This window comes from Alexandromys fortis, unplaced genomic scaffold (genome assembly GCF_014885135.2).
Source record: "Alexandromys fortis isolate MF-2015 unplaced genomic scaffold, M_Fortis_MF-2015_v1.1 scaffold_234, whole genome shotgun sequence".
Taxonomy (NCBI): Eukaryota; Metazoa; Chordata; class Mammalia; order Rodentia; family Cricetidae; genus Alexandromys; species Alexandromys fortis.
The window spans coordinates 192,017-214,778 of NW_026068113.1; the positions used below are offsets into that span (position 1 = coordinate 192,017).

Genomic DNA, 22,762 nt, shown 5'->3' on the forward strand with positions numbered 1-22,762 from the left:
ATCACTTAGTACTACTTTCGGTACCCCAAGTCCTACAAACTACAAGGCTCCCCAGAGGGGGTACTGCCATATGCAGCTTGACATCCTTAGGGTCTGTATTAGTTTCTTCGTCCATGACTGACCAAACACCTGAAAAGAAGCAACTTCAGGGAGGAGAGAGTTACTTTGGCAGAGCAGGCATGAAGGAGGAGTGAGAGGCACCTGCTCCCATCGGATCCACAGTCACGAGTTCTGACTCTCTGCTCACTTCCTCCTTCTTAGTCAGTCCAGGACCCCATGGAACGGTGCCACCCACACTTAGGGTGGGCCTTCCCCCCTCAGTTAGCCAAGCCTAGAAACTCCCTCATCGAGGTCTGTCTTTCCGGTGATCTTAGATCCTGTAGTATTAACTACTACAGGGTCTAATCCGTGTTGCACAAATTCTAATGCACTTGGAAATCTAACGGGGGTATAGGTAGAATCTCAGTCTGACTCAGCAGTCACGCCAGGATTGGATCTCCACCACCAGCCTTCCTCGGGGGCCGCACTGGATAAGAATCTAGCAAAAAACACAGGATACACTGACATGAGCAGTTACCATCCAAGGGCTTGGGATTGGCTCAGTGGGAAAAGTCACTGCTGCCAGGACTAACGACCTGAGTTTAATTCCTCAGACTAACACAGTGTAAAGAGAACTCATTCACATGCCGTGTGCACACACAAAATAACTAAATAAACAAATGGTAAATGTATGTTTTGGAGTAAGCTATAAGAGACTGAAGAGACAGATCTGTAGTTGAGAATACTTGTTACTTTGGCCTGTAACTCCAGTATCAGGGGATCCAGTGTCCACTCTGGTCTCTGAGTACCAGGTAGGTCCTCACACAGACATGCAGGCAAAGCACTCACTCACATAAAAAAAAAAGAAGAAGAAAAGGAAAGCTTTTTTTTTTTAAAAAAAAAAAAAAAAAAAAAAAAAAAAAAGGCTGGCGAGCAGAAGGCAGCACTTGATGCCAGCCTCTGGCCAGTATACTTGAACACATGGGTGAGTGCACCCAGACACATGCGCGCGCACAGAGACTGCAGAAAAGGACACACCGTCAGGGAAGAGGGTTGTATAGTCCGTTCTTCCATCATAGTGACAGGTGCCTGGTCAACAACCGAAGGAGGAGCGGTTGGTGTTGGCTCCGTTTCAGAAGTTCTGGTCCATGGTTAGCTGGCTCTCTTGTTCCTGAGGTGTGGTGAAGCAGAGCATTGTGTGGTAAGGAAATGGGAGAGCACAGTTACTCCACCTCATGGAGGCCAGAGAACAGAAAGAGATATCATCCTTTAAAGGCCAATTCTGGGCCAGGAAGGCGTCAGTAAACAGAGCACTTCCTGTACAGACGTGAGGACCCAAGTTCAGATCCCAGCACCCACGTTGGAAGCCAGGCTTGGTGGTGCATGCCTGTGACCCCAGGGCTAGGGGTGCAGAGACAGGCACATCCCTGGACCCTGCTGGCTAGACGAACTGGACAAGTGATGAGGAGCAGGGTCAGTGAGAGATGCCACCTCAAAAGCTGATGAGAAAAGCAATAGAGGGGAACAACTGTTCTCACTCCCTTTCTGTGTTTGTGCTCCAACACTGCCCAAAAGCAAGGGGCCAGCTTGACTTACACTTTCAAATCCGTCCATGATTGAGAAAATTTAGGGCAGGAACTCAAGCAAGAACTTGAAACAGAAACCAGAGAGGAATGCTGCTTGCTGCTTTCCTCATGGGCTTCTACTTAACTAGCTTTCTTACAGCCTAGAACTACAAGCCCAGAAATTAGTGCTGCTCACAGTAGACTGGGGCCTCCTACATACATTAGCCATCAAAGAAATGCCCCGTAGACATGCCCATAGGCCAACTGGACCTGAGCAGTTCCTCAGTTGAGACTTCCTACTCAGGTGACTCTCAGCTGTGCCAAAGTTGACAGTTAGAGCTAACCATGACAACACCCACTGGCAGCCTTCAGCCTCCTTGTGTACATGCCCAGCTGAGTGCACATGAGAGAGATGGAGAGAGACCAAAAAATATGGTGAAATTCTCAATGACCAACTTTTTCCAGTTGGGCCCTACTTCTGGAAGTTTCTTCCACTTTTAAAGATGCCATCCAAAGGATTGATCCATTGATTAAGACAGTGCTTCTAATACGGTCACTTCTCAATGATTAGATATGGCAGTTGGGGACCAACCCCTTATCACACAAGCTTTTAGGTTGCACTTCACTGATACCAGGACCAGGATGAATGTGAATAGAAGTGGGCTGGAGTCTATGCCTGCCCACCCCTAGCTTAGAAGGTGCTGAGGTGGGTTTCCCCTTCTGTAGCGCTTTGATGCAAGGCAGCTGACAGGGTGCTGGTGAGGCCTGGTCGGGTGGGAACAGACAAGAGTCAGGGCCAGTCCCACAGGGTCAGGAAACTCTAGTAGGACATCAGCCCTCTGATTCTCTTCCTCCAGTGGTTGACACTGACAAATCGGCCCATGTTTTATCAGCCTGCACACTGCCACATGCATGCATGGTGACCTGAACTTTTCTCCTAAGTGGCTGTGTCCTTGCTTGATATTTTTCCAGGGCTGATTGTGAAGCAATCAATCCCCTTACGTTATGGTCATAGAAAAATCCGGGGCCCTTTGGGGCTTCCGTCTCAATCGTGGAGACTTCACGAAGTCTTGTGAGTGTCACTTGACTAGGATTAAATGCCAGAGTGACCCCATGCCTGCCACACAGTCTGGTCAGAGTCCTCTACGTTTAATGCTCTGGGGACCTGGGCGTTCATTATGCTTCCTGTCTGTGCTGTGCTTTGATCGGCTAAGATGTCTTGTCAGAAAGCATGGAAATCTAGGGTATCAAAGGGTCCTTAACTCTGAACATCAGCACTGCTGGGAAATCTGTTGTTTTATGCCCTAAAGGTGGCCCCGAAGAATATTAGAGCCACCAGCCAAAGCCTTTTGCCAGTGCTGTTTGGTGATTCAACTTGTTTGCCACATGAATCTCCCTGACATGGAGAGTTAGACATAGCAGGGCAGGATCTGAGAGTGCTCGGCTTCACAAGTCAAGGGTATCAGTGTCCTGGGCCTTCGGAGCTGTAGTGGAGCAAGTCACATGCCTATGTTGTAACCCCATGAGCTCATGCTATGTGGAAGCGTCTACAGTCCGGAGGAGAGGCCTCCCAAATATCTCCACTGAGGCAAGCCTCCTACTCACTGATTCTGCGCAGAAAACCAGGCTGTGAGATGCGACAACCCTTGGGGACTGTCATTACTGCAGAGTAAAGGACAGGAAGGGGGCTGCTGTCAGAGGTGGAAGCTGAGCCTGGCAGGGCTCACCCCTTCTGTACACTGTCTTTGAAAAAGGCTCTTTAGTGCCATGTGGTCATCAGGAAGGACACCACTTGCCTGACAGGGGAAGGTGATGTTTAACTCTTCCTCTGCTGTCTGTTAACCTATTGGTTAAGATTCCAGAGCTTCTAGAAGATCAGCTCAGTACCATCTGCTAAAGGGCCATGCAGGAGACCAAATGGAAAGTCTCAGGTGGCCATTTAGGATGGTACCTCAAGGACAGCCCCTTGCAGACAGAGGCGACAGGCCTAGAAAATGGGCCTCGTCTCCCACAGCTACCATCTGGTTAGTAGGCTATGATTTAGAGAGAATGAGAGTCGCGCAGCCATGAGTGAACATGGATGGGTAGGATGAGGAGGTTGCCTGAGTGCGAGCATAGGGCCGCTTTGCCTGCATTCATATCCCAATGGCACACTTCTCTCTTTGGTAGGGCCAACCTTCACACAAACGTGGCAGCCAGGTGTTTGGTGGCTCATACCTGTAATCCAAACATTCGGGATGTGGAGACAAGATTTCAGGAATTGGAGGCCAGCCTAGGCTACATGAGACCTTTTCTCAAAATAAACAATCCCCCATGAGACAGGCTCACTAGGTCAGCTCTCTCACCTTCCCTAGTTCAGTCATGAAACAGTTCACAGTCAACGTAACAAGACCTTTCCTGTCCACCAAGAGAAGTTGTGCATTTCTTGCTATCCCTAGAGGGAAAAGAAAAAACTCTGTCTTGCAATTGAGAAATTCCCAGCCATTCACCCACACGTTAAATTTCACTCAAGCATAACATAACATAGGTCCTTGTCTCCCTCCTTTTGGTCATCCCCTCTCTCATTGCATTAGTGCTAGTCCCTCAAAGCTCATCCCTCCCCAAGGATTGGCTTTGGGGGCAGAAGATCCTGGTTTGAGTGCCAACTCTCTTCTTCATAGGCATGCAATTCCCAGCAAGTCATTGGACCTCACTGGCCCATTGAGCATCTGGTATATAAATTCACTGATGCCACCTCGCACATCCATCTGTGACTGGACAGATAAGGCCAGAAGGGTGGCAGGAAGGTGTGGAGGGCAACAGCTGGCGGGCAGGCCTAAGTACAGAAGGCAGCAAACAGAGGGCCACGAGGTGACAGACAGAAGAGCTGCCAGGAGCGTTCTTACAGTTCCATCCCTGCGGAGACGCTTGGCTGCTGACTCATTGTCACTAAGCCATCTTGATTTTAATATCATCCTATACAGAAAAACCCCTGTGTCTTCCCCTTCTCCATGTCAGCGGGGCTTCTGTTGATGCAGAGAATGGTCTAGGGGTTCTGGGACTGAATCCTGGGACTGTTCATGGTTCACTAGTAGACCTGACCCTTGGTTGCAGCCCTGTGTTGGTAAGTGGTGCTGTGACTCCAAGCGTTGGAGAAACTGCCTTTCTTCTGTTCCCTGCCCACTGTGGTGCAGATGCAGCTTAAAAGATAGAGAGGATGTTGCCTTTGTCACCTCAGTTTCCAGGCCAGCTGACAACAGAGTGACCTCACATAGCCCCTGGCTGCTCAGATGGGAAAAAAAAAAAATCAACAAATAAGTTGCCTTTTCTCGTAGGAACTGCAGTTGTGGTGATAGGTGAAGGAGTTTGGTTCTTGTTGGTCCGCACGTGCATTTCCAGAGTCACGTACATGCTACCTGCCCTTTTGTCTAATTGTTACACCAGCGGCTTTGTTCTGCGCCCACTGGACTGAGGGTTCTCTATAGACGATAAGTTGGAAGGCGGTGCTATTGGGTAGGAATCCACTCTGAACTCTCTGCCCAGGAGGATTTAACTACCACATAAATGGGGGCATTACAGGTAAGAGATAAAACATGTGATTACCAGAAAGACGCAGTAGCCCACTTTCCTACTGTACTCAAGATAGAAGCCTAAATTGTTCTTGAATGTTAGAAGCACAAGAAGCATTTAAAGGGTAAATGCTTTTTAAAAATAATTGGATTTGTTTTGCTAACTAAACATAGATTTTCACTTATGTGTCTTGAAATTCCACCTCGTAGTCTTAGGGTTTTTTTTTTTTTTCTGTGTTTTTTTTTTTCCAGAAGTGTTTCTGAGTGAATTGAATAAAAGTGGGGTGACTGAATAGAGTACCCTGGGCTGTTCTGAGTGCTTCTCTCCTTCGTGATAGATAGCATAGTCATCCAGGGTCCAGAAGTGGCCGAACTGAATGTGTGTCCCCAGGTGACTTAAATGGCTGGGGTATCCTGAGGCTGCTGCCAGAAGGATGCTCAGTCATGGCAGAAGCAGGGCTGACTGGATAACCACTGCCTGTCCTAGGTTGTCATTATTCAGCGGGTATAAGACACACACTCTATATGCAGCGTCTTGATGTAAACAGTTCACAGGTGGGAACCTAAGGCTCATACAGCTAAATCAGCCTCTGCAGGCTCACTCAACTGGACCAGAGATGCTGAGCCACAATTGAGCCTCAGGTGGCCCCAACCCACACATCAAGGTACAGTTGCAGGTAGGAGTGTGGGTAGACCTGCACACAGCCCTCTGGGTCAGGAGCCTGCCACCTTTGTCATCTGGCTGTCTCATCTCCCTAACGTATGGAATTAATCATTTTTAAAACAGGCAGAAAAAGCTCTGTGGGAGATAGGGAGGAGAGCCTGAAAGAGGATCTCCTAGGTAATGCTGGCTGGCTAATGCATAAATCAGCAGGCCTAGAACTTTGTGGTTAGATGGGGTTTAATTCTCAAAGCTGTGGACAGCCAGCATGGCTCCCAGGTGACCACCTCAAGGGCTAGTGTAGGGATGACAAGAGGTGGGGCAGAGAGTATACAGCTCTCTGAGAGTATATATTCATTCGGAATATATGCTAAGCACCTCTACCCTCACTTACACCTGACACAGAAGAATAGTCCCTGGTGGTCAGATCTGGTGGGAGAGAGAGGGGGGTGTCTAAGGACAGGAGGCTAGAGGAATCATCAGAACCACCAGGCAGACCAGCTTCCACACCCAGGTGACTCAAGCCCAGGAGCTTCACTCGGTGACAATTAAACAGGAGAATGTCTGATCTGACATCCCTTAAGCCTCACGCTGACTCTTTCTCACAGCTGTGGACTCTTCTCCAGTAATCCCCTCTCAGGTAAAGGAGCCTTGTGCCCAGCAGGGGAGGGGCCGGGAGCCTTGCATTCTTGGGAAATGCTTCCCTTAAAAATCCTACTGCAATTTGCATCTCCACCCCCAAAAAGGTCTACAAGCAAATAAATTGTATTAGCAAAGCGTGCGAAGTCACTGGAAAGCAGGAGAGCTGGCCCCAGCTTGTTTGTCTGTAGTTGATAAGAAGACACAGGAAGTAAACAGTCAGAAAGCAACTGCTAGCAAGGTTAAAAGATCAGCATGGGAAGTGCGCACGCCTCTGCCTGTGTGTCACTCCCTTCTGTTGTAAAGCAGAACTGACCCAAGTCTCGCACTTTGCTTGACCGGAGAGAGCGCGGTACTCATTATCTGCAGGCGGGTACTCTTCAGTGCACGGACAGTAGCTTCCTGCCAAGGGTAGTCCAAGGGCTGGCATGGAGACCCTGTGTCATAGCTAGATAAGATCAAGGCTCTGGATGTCTGGAGAAAGGGCTGCCCAGCATAAGGAAGCGCATATAAAATGTCAGAGCCATCCAGAAAAGACTCCCTTAGGGAACTGAGAATTAAAGTGCCTTAATATTGGAGCCCCTGCTAGCCATGTAGAGTACACAGCTGAGGGGCCAGAGGCCGACGACATGCAGCCAGCTCCACCCTCACTTGTTTGCCTGAGTTCTCACCAGTTCTGCTTTGTCCTGGCATTGCTAACGTGACATTGACACCCATGGCGGGCGTACAGTAACGGGTTTGGACTTTGACTCTGGAAACCAAGGGAGGACGCTTGGAGGGAGGGAGTGTCGTGATAAATTCCTGGGGCACCAATATCAATGATCCGGTATCCCCAGTGCCATAGCAACAGCTTTGTGCCTAGCCTGGGAGTCCATAAGCATTGGTCGAAAGCCCTTAGATGCCGTAAGTGAGGAGACAGCTTGTGCTGCCCTCTAAATAGGATTCCCAGAATGCCTCCTGGAGTTAGCTGACACCATGGCCAAGTTCAAGAATATCAGGGTGAAAGAGAAGTGGAGAGGGATTTGGCACTGACTTCTCCGTGGCTGGAAACTGTGTGTCAGCACCATTCAGTGCCTCCCAGCCAGCCAGCCAGGCCCTCACCCCACCCTCTGCGCTTGAGCTTGGGTTCCTGTTGGTGGCAGCTGCACAAAGCACTTGCTGAGCTTAAGTTTCCCCACCTAACTTCATAACATGTCTGTCCTCTGGCGTAGAGGAGGTGGAGCCACCGCCTCCTTCCTGTGCTCCATGGACACCTTTCCGTGTGTTGGGAAGCACGTGGCATCCGGCCTGCAGCTCTGTGTGCAGCTCCAGCGTGCTCTGGATATAGTCGGTATGCTACGTGGTCTCTGACCACCAGCGGAGCAGGAACCATCGTCTGCCCTAAAGGATATGAAATGCTGAAGTAGAATATGGCTGGGGGGGAAGGGGAGGCAGGGCACCTGACTGACTGAGACTCTGGTCTTCCAGGCCGCAGCATGTGAGGGCTGTGCCAGCAAAGGTTTGAGAGAGCCGTGAAGGGCACATGCTTATGTGCCTACATTAAGTATTCACACATACACAATCCCCCAGTAACTCAACGAAATACACGCAGCCACCCTCCTGTTTTTTCCTCCACCAAACAGTGCACTGGGCTGCTACTCATCCCTTCCTTGAAGTCTTGCATTCACTCCTGGTGATTCTAAGTACTGACTTTGTCTGCTGGACCAGGCTATTGTATCAGATTGCTACCATGGGTGCTACAAAGAGGTATAAACCTCAACCTGAAAAATCCTGTAAACGGACTTTGTTTATCTCGTGCCTACCTTGAAAATCTTTGAGACCGTCTTTTTGAGTGACGCTTGCTAGGATGCCTGCAGAGAACACGGGAAAGGTGCAGAGGTCATATAGGCGGTCAGGACTTTGAGTTGTCACCTTCACAGACCTTACCTTTAGTGTCTGTTCCATAAAGAAGAAAAAAATGACAGTGGCCCAGGTAGGAGTGGGAGTGTCTTGTAGCCTTATTAACTCTGAAATTCCATCACAACGTTCAAAGTGGTATCAGAGATGACCTGTATGACCAAGCTTGTGACTCTCTGGAGACTGAGAATAGGCATCTGATAGGTGAGCTCTGGCATGCATTCTTCAGATGTGGCACCATCCTTGCAAACCACTTTTGGGTCGGTAGATGCAGGCCAGCTCTTCAGTTCCTTCCGAACCCTGTGGGCAGTAATGGTAGCACGTTCCTAGCCTGCCCCCGGAGTATTTATGTACAAAGTCATCACTGAACAAAGCTTAAGTCTTGAGTTTTCTGTTCTGTAAACCCACTGAAAGAGCTCAGAAGGAACACCATAATATATGAAGGAACTATTAGCTGGTGTGTGTGCTGGTCTCACTATGTAGCCCTAGTGGTCCCAGAACTCATTATGTAGCTCAGGCTCTCCTTGACCTCACAGAGACCCTGTGTGCCTCTGCCTCCCATGTGCCAAGATTGAAGGCTGCACTACCACGCCCAGCTATGTATCTTTGTTCAAAGGTGCAAAAGATTTTAGGAAGGTAGTTATGAAAGTAGGCATAAAACACACACACACAAAAAAAAAAAAAACACTGGATTCCCTTAACTGCGTCAACACTGAAAACTCATCGACTCTTAAAAGAATCAGAAAACCAGTGAAGATTGCCAAGATCTCTATATACAACTAGAAGAATGTTCTGGCCAGTTCTCAGCAAGTGGAAAATGCAAGGGAAGCTGCCTGAGTAGCTTGTCAGAAGCCAGCTTGGATGCTGTATTCAGGAAAAGGGTGATTTTTGCCAGATTGTTTCTTATTGAGTCTCAAAAGGACCTGCCCTGCCTTGCCTGGCACGGGCAGCTATCCCCCCTCCCTCTCCTCTCTGACCTCTGGTTTGCTCAACGTGGCAACCCCAGGTACCCAGGACCCAGAAGTGTCACTCTCCGTGGTGAACTCTCCCTTCATACAGTCCCATGGGTGCCCAGGGAACACTTCACCTGTGGCCCCAGAGTGACTTGAAAGGTTGATTGTGCAGCTGGCTGTTGGGAGGAATTTCGTCAGAAATGGGTGCGGTCCTCTCTGCTGGCACGAGCTGGTCTCTGTTGTGCGCTATCATCCAAGAACAACTCTTAACTAAGTCTAGGAAGGGTAATAGGTCACCGCAGCCCTGCTGAAGATTATATAATGTGCCTGTTTTGGTACTGTCATTCTGAGCTCAGAACCAGCCAGACTGACACTTGAACTTGTGAGCAGCTTGGACAACCCTCCTGAGAAAAGAGAAAACGGGGTCTCTGGAACCTTACCCCAAAGGAAGAAAGTAATTTAAATAGGAGTCAAGTTGATATCTAGGTTAAAGCCTTACCTCTAAGTGAGCTTCATCAGCTTATGCAAATAATATTATTGATTTGTAATTCATTTGCACAATGCCATCCAGTTTAGGGGACACATTCACAACCATTTGATCCTGACAGTCACCAAGTACAATAGCTGGTGATTTCTTTTTTAAGAAAGGAAGAAGAAGGAGAGAAAGAGAGAGAGAGAGCGAGCGAGCCATGAGCTCTGTGAGCTAACTCAGTCCGTCCTATGCGCACAGAGAAAGTAACCCGCAACTCTACCTGGCTTCTGACCCAGGCCAAGACAGTCACAAATCTGTGGAAGAAGTGTACAGAAACTATGAAGGAGCAATGCTGATGTGGTTTGGGCTAACTGGATTCTTATTGGTAGCTTATTTGGGGTAGCAATGAAATTCCAGGTAGAAGATCAATTTTCTTTCAGTTAACAAACTTTATTTTTTGAGCAATTTTGGATTTCCAGAGAAATGGAGCAGGAAGCACATTTTCTCATGTATCACTTCTCACCTCCTCCCTCTCTTCCCGTCCTTCCCTCCCTTCCTTCCCTGTAGTTAGCCCAGTTGAAAAGGTGTGTTCCTGAAGCACATGTGCTGCAGCTGTCATCCAGATGCTATGGCACGGTTGTGAGCATCCTAGTTTGCATTACGATCACTCTTGGTGTCGCACATCCAGTGTGTTTAGACAAACGTGTGGTTTATAGCTACGACCCAAACAAAATAGCTTCGCAGCCCTACAACCCGCCGGGCCTCATCTGCCTCTCCTTGCTGGGCCTGCAGCATCCACTGATTTTTCTAGCACCAGGTTGGAATATAATTTTTAGGGGTTTTTTTAATGTATACAATTCAAAGGCACCAAACGTAAAAAGCAAATGGAGGCTAAAGAATAGTTATTGTTTTCTTCAGTGTAGATGATCCAGCCTTACTCACCAAAGGGGCGACTGATTCCAAGTCTGCTGAGCACCCTACTACACGTCTGCTTTGGCAGACTTAAGCATGACCTCAGTCTCCCTCCTCTCTAGGCATTTTGAGGGGGTGAAGACTGAACTCAAGCCTGTTTCCTCCCCATTCCCCTCTTTGAGTCTTGTACATAGAGATGCAGCTACCATCTGGGCTAGGAGACAGTCTCCGCACCGAGAGTCTTCCCAGCACAGCGGTTACTTAGGAGTAAAGCAACAGTTCTGTTTTCTAGAACTTGTCCTTTCTTCCAGGACCCATGGGCTTACCCTTCACCCCTCCCCCATCATCATGTTCTAATCTTTCTAACAAAGGTTTTGGCAAGTAACCTTCCCTTGTCTCGGCAGTAAACAGAATTCTCTACCTGAGCAGGCTCCCTCTGAGGAGGTGATGGATTCTCTGGAGTCTTTCTCAGAACAGCAACTTCTCTTGAACCTGGGAAGAAAACACCTGCTTCTCAGAACAATTAGCGCTTGCAGCAGGCAGTCCATCCTCCTGCACTCGCCTCTGTTCTTCCTCCCCCTGGCTCTGCTCCTCACCCCCATACAGCACACTCTCCCTCTTTCCAGTCAAGGACATGTTGAAGTGGCTGGTCAGTGCCACCCCCGTGTCTAAAACTTCAGTGTTTGCCTTTACAGGGACTTTTCCAACTTTACCTAGAAAAGAAGTAAGCAGAGCTTTAGCACTTGTGGTCAGCCTGCTTCCGGCTGCGGCTTCAGTTAGTCTGTGTTCTCTGACAGAGGAAGTACTTGCCGTGATGGGAACTGCCTGACTGGATTGTGGGAGGACCAGGGCAGACGGTGCCTCATAGCATTGGCATGTGAGATGCCAGCAGCAAGCTGAGCCAGGAGAGCAACGAGGAATATATCAGAGCCAGGGTGGCAGATGCTGTGTGACACCACCACCCCAGATACATACATCCCCCAAATGCAAATCCATTTATAAACTCAGTGTCTTGGTCAAAGATGACTTTCCCAGAAATGCAAGAAAAACCAAGACAATGGAATGCTTTAGATCCCGAGTAGACCTCAGGGTGAGTGAGAGTCTGCAAACCTGGGATTCACACTCTGGCTGGAGAGCTGTGGGTGACAGGAGTTATGGATGACAAGCTAGTAATGACATAAAAAGTCGCGGGATTCAAATTCACCCCTTCCACACACACACACAGAGAGAGAGAGAGAGAGAGAGAGAGAGAGAGAGAGAGAGAGAGAGAGAGAGAGAGAACCCCCACTGTGACTGTGATTGGAATAGTCTGAACAGTTTCTTTTCGGATTGATTCTCCATGTAGATCAGAACCCTCTTGGTGAGAACCTTACACCAGCACTAGCTTGTCCTTCTGAGCCACATACGAAACTGAGAAAGTCTGGCTAGAATTGCTAATTAATTTTAACTACTGCGTAATTGGAGATTTGACCTAACAACCAGGTGATTAATTAAAATACTGGTGATACCAAAGGTCTCACATTTGTGGATCTGTCCCTTTCAGTGCAGAACAGGACAGGGTCTGCCCACCACAGAGCTCAGATCTCTTCCACCCAGCTTGTCTTGTATGGATTAGGATCTTCGTGGGGTTCTCCTGGCCGGGTTTCATATTACAAATTTAAGAAGGCAGTCAAGGAGAGTTTACAGAAAACCCTCCTAAGAAATGGAGAAAGAAGGCTATACCAGGGTTAGAAGCCATGGCCCATAGTAGCCATACTAGCCGCAGCTAATGCATGGCCTTTCCTTGTGTGATGGATGTACCTAAGACTGAGAGAATGTTCCACAGCACTCTTTCAGTTTGCTATGGTTTAAAGATGCGTTACCTCTGTGCGTAGGTGACTTTATGGACTCCTTGAGTAGGGCCTTCATATCCCAGGGATACAGAGAAGGAAAAAAAATAGTAAAAGTTCAGCCAAGGACTCTTAAGTGGAAAAAGCATGCCTTTGCATGTGCTCAAAGACCTTCACTGCAGTCACTGCTGGAGGTGGCAGGGGGTGGAGATTACATTGCTGCAGAAGGTTGGAATTGGCCATGGCACAATCTCATTGTAATCTGTCATGGTTCGGTCCTGTGTTACCGTTCCCTAAACCCAAAGCTGTGTGCACACCCGTGCATGGATCTGCTGGAATCTTCCGAACACCTCATTCACATGAACTCTTTGGAAATCTGGCTTCTTCTTGTCTAGAAGGTTTGCTAGGCAGAGGAGCACACGGGGGATCTGAGAACGAGACCTTGGATGAGCTCACTACCAGTTTGGCTTTGGAGCATCTGTTTGCACAGCAATAATAAGTTAATCACAGAGGAGTCTGTGGCAACTTACTGGGCATGCCCACATCTGGCAGGGTGGAGTCTCTTCTCTCACATCTCCTTTCCTCTTCTCCCTTCATTTCCTTCTTCATACTTGGCCACTGTCTCTCTTCCCACTCCAGACCCTCCCTTCTGCCTCTGTACAGCTGCAGTCCAAGCTACCTTACCTGTGTGCTCTCATCTCCTTCTCCAGCATGCTGGGGATCCATTACACCTGTGCCCTGTCCTGTGGAGGACATCCGTCCGCATGCATGCTCCCTTCAGAGCCTGGTGCTGGCCTCCTTTAGGCCTTCTGTGCAGAGGATGCTCACCAGCTGGTCCCTAGGCATGGGTTCTGTAGGCAGACTTTTCTGTCCCTCCAGCTGCTCCCCAAATAACCACACAGAGACATTATTAATTGTAAATGCTCAGCTGATAGCTTAAGCTTGACTCCAGCCAGTTCCTACAACTTAAATGAACTCTTTTCTGTTCATCTATGTGCTGCCCCAAGGCTCGTTTACTTCATCTAAGAACTTCCCATGTTGGTTCTTCGGCATCTAGCTTGTGACTCTCAGACTCCACCCTTCTTCCCAGTGTCCTCCTATTCTGGCTCTCCCTCTGCATCTCTTCCTGCCCAGCTATAGGCCAGTCGGCTCTTTATTAACCAATGAGAGCAATGCATATTTACAGTGTGCAAAGATTGTTCCCCAGCAGGTTCTGTTCTCAGTGTTTCTCTCCACTGCTCATTTGACTCAGGACAGCCTGCTTTTTCTTGGCTAGATGTCTACTCTCCTCATTTCTATTTCAGGAACCTGGTCATGGAAGCCCCGCTTCCTACTTAGATATCCAAGGCAAACATGTCTACTTTTAAAGAGGTTCCAGGATCCAGATACAGTGACCGTCTGTGTGGCCACTGCATCATCATCAGTGCCAAGCTTATAAAATAAGGGCTCCCACAGTTCCCATTGAATTCGTTAGACTTTTAGAATACTTTCAATGCATATACATACTTGAGCTCAAATAACTATAAGATGCCCACCTATATACTCAGTTACAATGGTATACAATTTGTAAATACAAGTTATATCTCAAGACCTGACTTGCAAATGGGTTTTAATCCCATCTCCTACACCCAAGTCAGAGCTTCAGTTGCTCACATCTGTGGTGGTGAGATCTGTAACCCCCGCCACATTCCAGCTGATGGTGTAGCCGTGCATTCTTCTAAGCTCGACAGTGGCAGTAGGATTTGGGATCTTTGTTCTCCTTCTAGGGATCATTCTACAAAACTCTATAGCAGCGAGCCTGGTTGTCTGGGGCCTTTGATGGCTAAGATGGACTTCTGCCGGATCCCTCTGTAGTTTGGGGTTCATGACTTTGTCAGTCCATGCTCAACATCCCTCTGTCCCCTCACAGAGGCTAGCTTACACTGATGAGAGAAAGTTCATTGCCCACCAGCCCCATTCTGCAGAGTTCTGAAACATGAGGTTCGTTTCTCCCTCAGCACTGCAACCCTTAAATGTGAGCTGCTCCCCTGGTAGGGTCGTGGAGCTTTATGTCTGAATGATGGCCACAGATTGTATAGACCCTCATCAGCGGCAGAGCGCCAAGCTCTTCTGTAGAGAACTGATTACTGGCAGAGAAATACTTGGTTTTTAAGCTAGTTCTGGGCTTGGTCTTTTACCTGTCACTCAGTTGAGAACTTGATTAAAATGAGGGTAGAGCAACATGAATGTTTATCATGCGGTCCAGCAGGATAGACGCTGCTATTTTTCTCTTTCAGCAGAAAAGAAAAATTGTAAGCACTTCATATTTACTATTTAAGCTCCTGTGAGTAGAGTCCATGAAGGATCACTCCATCCCCCCCACAAACATTGACTGCCTCCTGTGGTCTAGTCACTCCATGGAGGCAGCCCCAGCCCTCACCTTAGAGAGGATTGAGCTCCTGTGACTGAGTTCCTGAATTTCCTGGAGCCTCAAGCTGTGACTGAGCTGGGGATGTAGCACAACCGGGAGAATACTTGCCCCGAGCCACCTAAGTGGACATGGTGGTACATGCCTGCTATACCAACAGTCAGGAGGCTGAGGCAGAAGGATCATGAATTCAGGGTCACCTTAGCTACACTGTGACTTTGAGCCTCCCCCACCCCTAAAATAAAAGAAGCTAGCATGCAGCTTGGCCCTTGTCTATTTTGCACCTGGGCCTTGCAGGGCTTTTCCTGCAAGGTCACCTTAGATGAAGACAGTCTAATGATCACAGCTAGACTGGGGTCTCACAGAGCATTGATTTTTCTTTGAAGCACACTAATGCCCTCTATTATGCACAAAAGAGATTGGCCAGTGCAAGTCCGAAGTCCAAACCCAGTGAGCCACCAGCCCTTGTAAATAATGTTTTATTGGCGTACACCTTCATCTTTTCTTTTGCATAATGCCTGTAGCTATTTGGGGAAGTGGGCAAGGAGTAGTTATAGCCGAGACCGTAGGCTTCACAGAGACAAAAATAATGTCAGAAAAGACTGACTCCCCCAAAAATGCTGAGAACCTGTAGTAGCTCAAAGCAACACCAGGACACTGTTCTTACTTTCAGGGGTGTTTTGAAAGGTGTGTGCAATGTGTACTGATAAGATCAAAGTGGTCCAGGTGAGAATGACAGTGGCTAGATCCGAAATGAGTCAGTTCCCCTGGCTCTTGCTGTTCATTCCTGCCCCTCGGTTCAGAACCTGAGTATGAGGCACGCTGTTGAGGAGAAAGGCATCATGGGCAGAAGGAAGTGAGGTGAGAAGAGGAAAAGTCCCACTCTGCTAACCTGAGGTGTGAGAAAGGCCGTTCTGTACATGTACAAGCTGAAACAGCAAAAGGATGGCTTTGGATGGGGCGTGTGGCCACATGGCCCTGCCTTGTACAGTGGGCAGCGTCTGTCACCCACTGCGAGCTGGAAAGGACACGGGGGTGTCTTCTATAAGCTCACAAACTGGAAATGGACTGAGGAACCCATTCCTCATCTCAGCCCATTAACAGGCAAATTCCTACATCTGTCCATTAAAATGCCAGAACAGGTGTTTAACAGGTTAACATGTGTCTCGCTTTTAGAGCGACTGTAGATGGTTTTGTCTTTCTAGTGTAAATTCTCTTTGGCTACAGCATGGTGTGAGGTCCCTAGAGCAGTCAAAGGCTCAGAGACGTACAGAAACTAGATGGTGGCTTCAAGGGTTATATAAGTGAGGTGGGATTTCAGTTGGGCAGAATGAAACCTTCTGGTATAGACTCTGCAGCAATGTGGATTTTTCAGTGCCCTTGAATGCATGTAACTTAGATTACTGATGTTTGCTGTACATGTTTTGTCCTAAACTGAAGCAAAGCTTGCCAGCCATATAATTTGCAGAACAAGCACTGTAGTGGCAAAGGCGGGAGCCATGGTGGTGGTGTCTATTGTTACAGTTGGGACCTTAAATCGGAAGCCTACTTCCCACTTATATTTAATTCTACAGCAGCTTCTTCTCGTAGGAACTAAGAGTTCCGTTGTGTTCATTACAGCTTTTCTAGGCTAGGCAGTCACATTGGTCAGTAAAGTACTTGCTGCACAAGCATGAGGACTTGACAGAACCCACATAAAAGTCGGGTGATGGGGCACTTACCTGTAATTCCAGAGAAGTGGAGATCCCTAGGGCTTGCTGGGCAGGGCGTCTAACCAAGCTGGTGAGCTCACATGCAATGAGACACCATTCCTCAAAATAATAATCTGAGCATTTGTGAGTTCAAGGACAGCCTGGTCTACATAGTGACCTTCAGGCAAGTAAGTACTACATGAGACCTGGGGAAATAGGGGAGCACACGGGGAAGACTCGTGACCTCACCCTCTCGTGACTTCAACCTCTGGCCTCTGTACTCAAATCGTTATTGTTGTACCCCAAGCAGAGACAGCTTCATGAGAGAGAGGTCCATGGGAAGTATGACCTGAAAAGATGGCTCTTCTCGTTTCTACCCTTAGAAGTAACTCTCGGGCTGGAGAGATGGCTCAATGGTTGGGAGCACAGCCTGCTCTTCCAAAGGTCCTGAGTTCAATTCCCAGCAACCACATGGTGGCTCACAACCATCTGTAATGAGGTCTGGTACCCTCTTCTGGCCTGCAGGCATACATGCAGACAGAATATTGTATACATAATAAGTAAATAAATATTTAAAATAAAAAAAAAAAGAAGTAACTCTCGCTCTTTTCCTATGCGGATTGCAGGAAAGAAACCTTGATTGGTTCCCCAGGATGAGAGCCATGTCCCTGGTCAGCAGCGATTCTGAAGGAGAACAGAACGAGCTGAGGAACCTGCAGGAGAAACTGGAGTCCACCATGAAGCTGGTCACCAATCTTTCCGGCCAGCTGTCGGAACTAAAGGACCAGGTAAAGGCGGGAGACCCCAAACCCAGTCCCCACACCTGCACACTTTCCGCTCACTGCCGTACACCTCAGACCTGAGGGAGAGGCCGGCAGTGTTCGTGTGAAACTTGGAGCGTTTCCCCTCACACCCGCCCAGTCCCTGCCTTTGCTGCCCTTGCCCTCTGGTCTGTGCTGCTCAGGGTGCCATTTGAATATGTAAACTACTTGAGCGAAGCCCTGACCAACAACGACAGCACAGTACATACAGCTGTGCCCTTTGGGACTTGACTCAGCGTCTTAGCCCTGAGACTTCTCAAGTGTTCTCCCGGGGGTTTTAAAACTCCACATCCCGAGAGAAGCTGCCAGTCTTAGGAAGCCTGTCCAGTCCTCTCAGACACAGAGCTCCCACCCTGCCCCTTGGGACACAGAAGCTGACCAGAGATGGCAGATACAGATATACACCAAACCTAACATATCGTCTTCCACACCCACACCTCTGATGCCTTAGCAACACAGCAGTCCTAGGGGATGCAGTCATAGGTGCCTCTCAGGGTCAAGAACTTGAGCCAGGGATAGTGAACAGTCGCGCTGGGGTAGCCGCACACCAACAGGGAGAGCTCGGTGTCTTAAGTTTCTGAAGGCATCTTAACCGGAACTGTGGACAAGAGGCTGTGTTGTGCACAGCAGCAGGTACCAGGCCAGCCCTGCCCTGTGGGTAAGTGGAAAGGTGTATCCACAGGTGACTTATTATTGTATGTACTTCATAACCAGAGAAGAGCTGGCCTGCAATAAATACTTCCTGGAGACAGTTTGGAGAGTTTTGTTTTGTTTTGTTTTTTGTTTTGTTTTGTTTTTGTAATTCTGCTTTCCATTATATTTCTTTTCTACCTGAATTTTGCCCATCTGTGCCCTAAGACAGCATTGGCCTCAAGTTCCTTTCTTTCAAATGCTCTAAAATACAGATGATATAAGACCAGTGAGAAAGGGGGGCCTCGCTGGGAGCTGTCTGCATCCCTGAGCTTGGCAACCACCCAAAATGAATAATAACCTACATCCGTAAACTAATGAACTTTTAATTGGAACACTTTGCTCTTTAACTGCCCACCCTGCTGTGAGCCATCTAACAGGTGTTTTACAGGACCTAGCTGACTCATGAGTACACCAATGGCTGTGTCTGCCTCTGTCCCTCCAGCCCCTGAGAGCCTGGTGCACTTCCTGGCCCTAGCAAGCTTTTTCTTCTCCCACTTGGGATAGCTCTGGCATCAAGAGGCTCAGTCAAAGCAGATGTTCTAAACTAGGTGCAAAAAAAAGCAAATCTTAGATGCTGATCCAAGACACTTAAATACAGGGACTAACGTGACCCCCGTGCCATTCTTCAGAGCGTTCCTGTCCTTCACACCCAGGCTATCAGAACTGCTACTGCTGAGACCACCTAGCTCCACAGTGCACCTACCCTGCATCTCATTTCCGCGTGACTGTTTCTCACTGTCGTCCTTGGAAGTTCTGGGGGGCATGCTCTCCTAATGTGAACCTTTGGGTGTCTCCAGTTTGCTGGGGAGCTTCTTAAAATATGTCTGAAACAAAACTATTACGTTTTTTTGAGCGTTCTGTAGTGGGAAAAAAAAATCAAGTCAGCCCTTTCCTTCAGGCTCCACTGAAAATCCCTGCCCATGCAGTGCTGAGCTTGTCATTGTCCAGTTGTCACAGAGGGTGACTCACTGAAAGGCTGCTTCAAGCCCCACTTCACCAACCAGTGAGCCATGACCATGGTGTGAGCTGGGCTGAGGAAATACAGCGAGAATGGCAGGTGGAGGGGACACTGAAGAAAGCCTAGGTCATCTTACCAGTCCCTGGTTGTCTTGATGAGGAGCACAGAAGGCTCTTAGGGAATGTATCCCACTGTGGATCACAACGTGAGGGTGGGAAGCCCTAATCGTCCAGTGCTGGCCCTGCTCTTAGGTGCTGAGTAGTTTGTTTTGAGTTTGTTTGCTCTGTTTTGTATCCAGTTTTGCCTTTTGTGATTAACTTTTTAAATTGCCTTTCCCTTGCTTTCCTTTCCTTTTTTTTTTTTTTTTTAAGAAAGAACCTTAATATTTCATGGTAGTAAGGATGCCTTCACTGTCATGTGCACAGCTGAGCAGAGTAGAAACTCAGTTTTTGTAAACTCAGGTCAGGCTAGAGCTAGTCCTATTGAGCTAACATTTGACTGAACACGGACTAAGACTTGTGAACTGACTTTAGACCCCGGCCGTATTCAGTGGTTCAGTTCCCTGCCCCTCTTACATTAGTTTTCAGTTTTCAAGTTGGCAGTTGGAAGCACTCTTTAGAAAGCCCTTCCCCTGTGAGTGATTCTGAAATTGAACCTTTTCTTTTTCTTGGAAAGTGTTACAAGCTACAAAGAAGCATGGAAATGCAAGGGCACATTTACAAGTTCTTTTACCAGGATTAAACTGTTCAAGTTTCGAGATGCTCAGAAATGCAGGGAGGGGAAAAAAACATAGACCATAGTTGCTTCGGGGTCAGGGAGGGATTGGATTGTTGCAATCAAAAGGAGGTAGAAATTGTTTCCTTAATCTAACTTCGAACAACCCTGTAATGAATCACCTCAGACCCAACCTGAAGAGTCTGAATGTGATTAAGTTTGATGTTAGGAGAATGTTAAACATGTTTTAAGCTGTTGTGTATAAGAACTCAGAGTGGCATATTACAGATTTGGTTTCTGGTCACTGCAAGAATTCCTGCCCACAAAAGGCAACAAAATGGCTTAAAACCTAAAAGCCCCACAAATGATTCAAGAACAAGAAACTCTGTCATAGACATTTTTACTACAGCCATGAAAGACTGCCATTCACTGGAGAACCTACAAAATTGCTTCATCCCTTAGCTATTTTGTAGAAACCAGCAGTGGAACTGTAGTCATTTAAGTGTGAGGAACTTTAGTTTTCGTCTTTACTGGGCTCGAGGTCTTTGGTGGTTATTTTTCTAAGCTACCAACTGGGAAGAAGTCCTTGAGAGGATATTGGTGAAAACATGGTTAGCGGTGTCAGGTGTTCTATCTGACTGCATTGCTATTCTAAGTGTTAATGATGTATCTCCTCTCCAAGTTTCCCCTCCCAAGAGATTCTGAATACTAAATGTGATTCTCTTACATCCTTATTCCAAGGAGGAAGACTAATGTAAGAACTTCATAAATTTTTTTTGCATGTTTCCTTCATAATGCAAAAGAGCAAATATTCAGCAAAAGGTTCATTTTCCTGAAAATGTGACCAGCTTCCTAGAGAACACTGACCCTTATCTGTCATGCTAGGAATGTAAGACGTGCTTGAACATCTAAATTATATTAGCATGTTGCCTTTTTAATGAAAGAGAGCCAAGACATCTGCCTTCTAGAAACCTATGTTTAGCAAGAAAGAAAGAGAAGGCGTGAATGTAGTTCCATGGAACACGGAGGAGGCCAGCCCAGCAGTGGCTTAGAGTGAGAAAGGGTGTAGCTTCTGTAATCATCCAAGCAGGTGGTTTCTGGGCTGGCAGAGAACTACAGTAGGGGCTTCCAGGAAAGGAAGAGGCATGCGCAAACGCATGACAGTGCATGGCATGCTCAAGGAATGGCAAAACATTCAGGTTAACCCAACTCCTCATTTCAACCAACACTCAGAAACCACACTTGCCACACACAGCACTGGATATCCAGGACACGGAGGCAGAAAGGACCTGGTGTCTGCCTTCTAGAACTTGCTGTAGCCCCTTCAAGAGAACAGACAGGTAAATGACCCTTAAACATGGTATGTTGCAGAGGTCTAAGCTGATTTCTGTGGGAATGGAAAAAGGGTAGTGAATTTAGGGGAAGGATTGTCGTCAGTGCGTCAGAGCCTCTTCGGGGTTATTCCTTCTTCATTCAGAGTTTGAGAAAGAGTTTGCCAGTTAGATAGGACTTGGAATATTAGTGGGACACCTCTAAGGGGCTGGGCAGTAATATAGAAGCAGTGTAATTGCATTCAGCAGACACTGTGTTTGGAGGTTTTGTTTTTGGGGTTTTGCTGTTCTTGTTTTAGTTCTTGTTTTGTTTGAACATCTGAGCATTTGGGGCTCATCATTTGAGCCTGACTGGCTCTAGAGAACCATAAGAAGGAATTCTGTTTACTAGACCTCACTGGCTACTTGGACTCTCGGTAACCAGGATGCTTCCTTCTCCATGTGTAACTGGAGGCTTTTCAGAGAGTGTGAAGATCTGTTCTGAGCCAGACTAAGGTATCTTTGTACTGTCAGCGAGCCTCTATCGCTATGCCAACTGTCAATCACTACCTGATCATCCATTCTGCACCTCGTGTTCTTGTGTTGTGCAAGGTCTCTTTGACGTTGCTTCTGTCTGGGTTGTAAAGCGATTGACGAGAGCCCAAAGGCAACACAGAGATGTTCCAGGTAATTCCTGTATTTGTATAGTTGTGAGGCACTGCATTGCTTCAGCTGTCTGTCCTCAGCTAAATGGAGACTCTGAGAATTTTTCATGTTGTACAGCTCGGACATTTTCCATGATTCGGGTACTTCAGGTGTGAACCCGATGGAGACTTTTACCAGGAGTCGGTTTTGCTTCGGATGTCCAGTGCATACATTATGTGAGATTAGGATAGGTTTTGGTCATTATTTCTATTTCCTGACACAATCGTGGTTACACATAGTGAGTGGTACCTTATGGTAAGATAGACGTGTATGTCTCTAGGTATGTGGAAAAGGTTTGAGTGGAGCTAGAAAGACGGAAGCTATTTGAAAACAGGCAGGAATGGTAGGAAAGCTAAGTGGCCAACACTGTTGGTCTTGGCTCCTTTCTAAGCAGACTTAGCCTTTAGCTGTTTTATGGCTTTGGGGGGTTTGTTTAGTTCTTGGTTTTGTTTTGTTTTTTTCTTTAACTACCTTCTAGCTGTTACTAAGTGATACCCAGTTCTTCTAATAGCACTTTGTTAAATGGCTTTCTCCTGTCTAAAAGGCCAAGGTTAATGCAGATCACACAGTCAAATGGTATGCTTTCTATTCTTAGCCACAGATACCCGTCTCTAAGACCTGTCTTCATGTAAGAAAAAGAAAGTCCTGGAGTATATGAAAACATGCTCAAAATGTATATGCTCAGCTCTTCAGAAACATCTTCAGCATCTAGGGACTCACTAGAAATGCATATTCCTAGGTCCCCACAGCAGACCTGTATCACATTGTTTGTGGTCCCTTTTTATGTTTTTGCTGTGTGGATTTGGTGCTGAACCATTGAAAAACCATTTTATGGAAACAATCAAAACCAGATCCATATGTATTAGGACTTGAGATGATCAGGGTTTAAGAACTGACCACTAGCCTCCAACACCATGGACCTTTCTGGTTTATGAGAGCAGGAATACGA

General features: G+C 47.4%; 1 protein-coding gene across 1 annotated transcript in view; it reads left to right on the forward strand.

Moving 5' to 3' along the window:
• Positions 1 to 22,762, forward strand: part of Itpr1 (inositol 1,4,5-trisphosphate receptor type 1) — a gene marked incomplete at its 5' end in the record, with an annotated part of 210,471 nt that overhangs the window by 184,498 nt on the left and 3,211 nt on the right. The window contains one exon of the mRNA XM_050124741.1: positions 17,239 to 17,400. Coding sequence (XP_049980698.1) covers positions 17,239 to 17,400 — 162 coding nt within the window. The remainder of the gene's footprint in view (positions 1 to 17,238; positions 17,401 to 22,762) is intronic.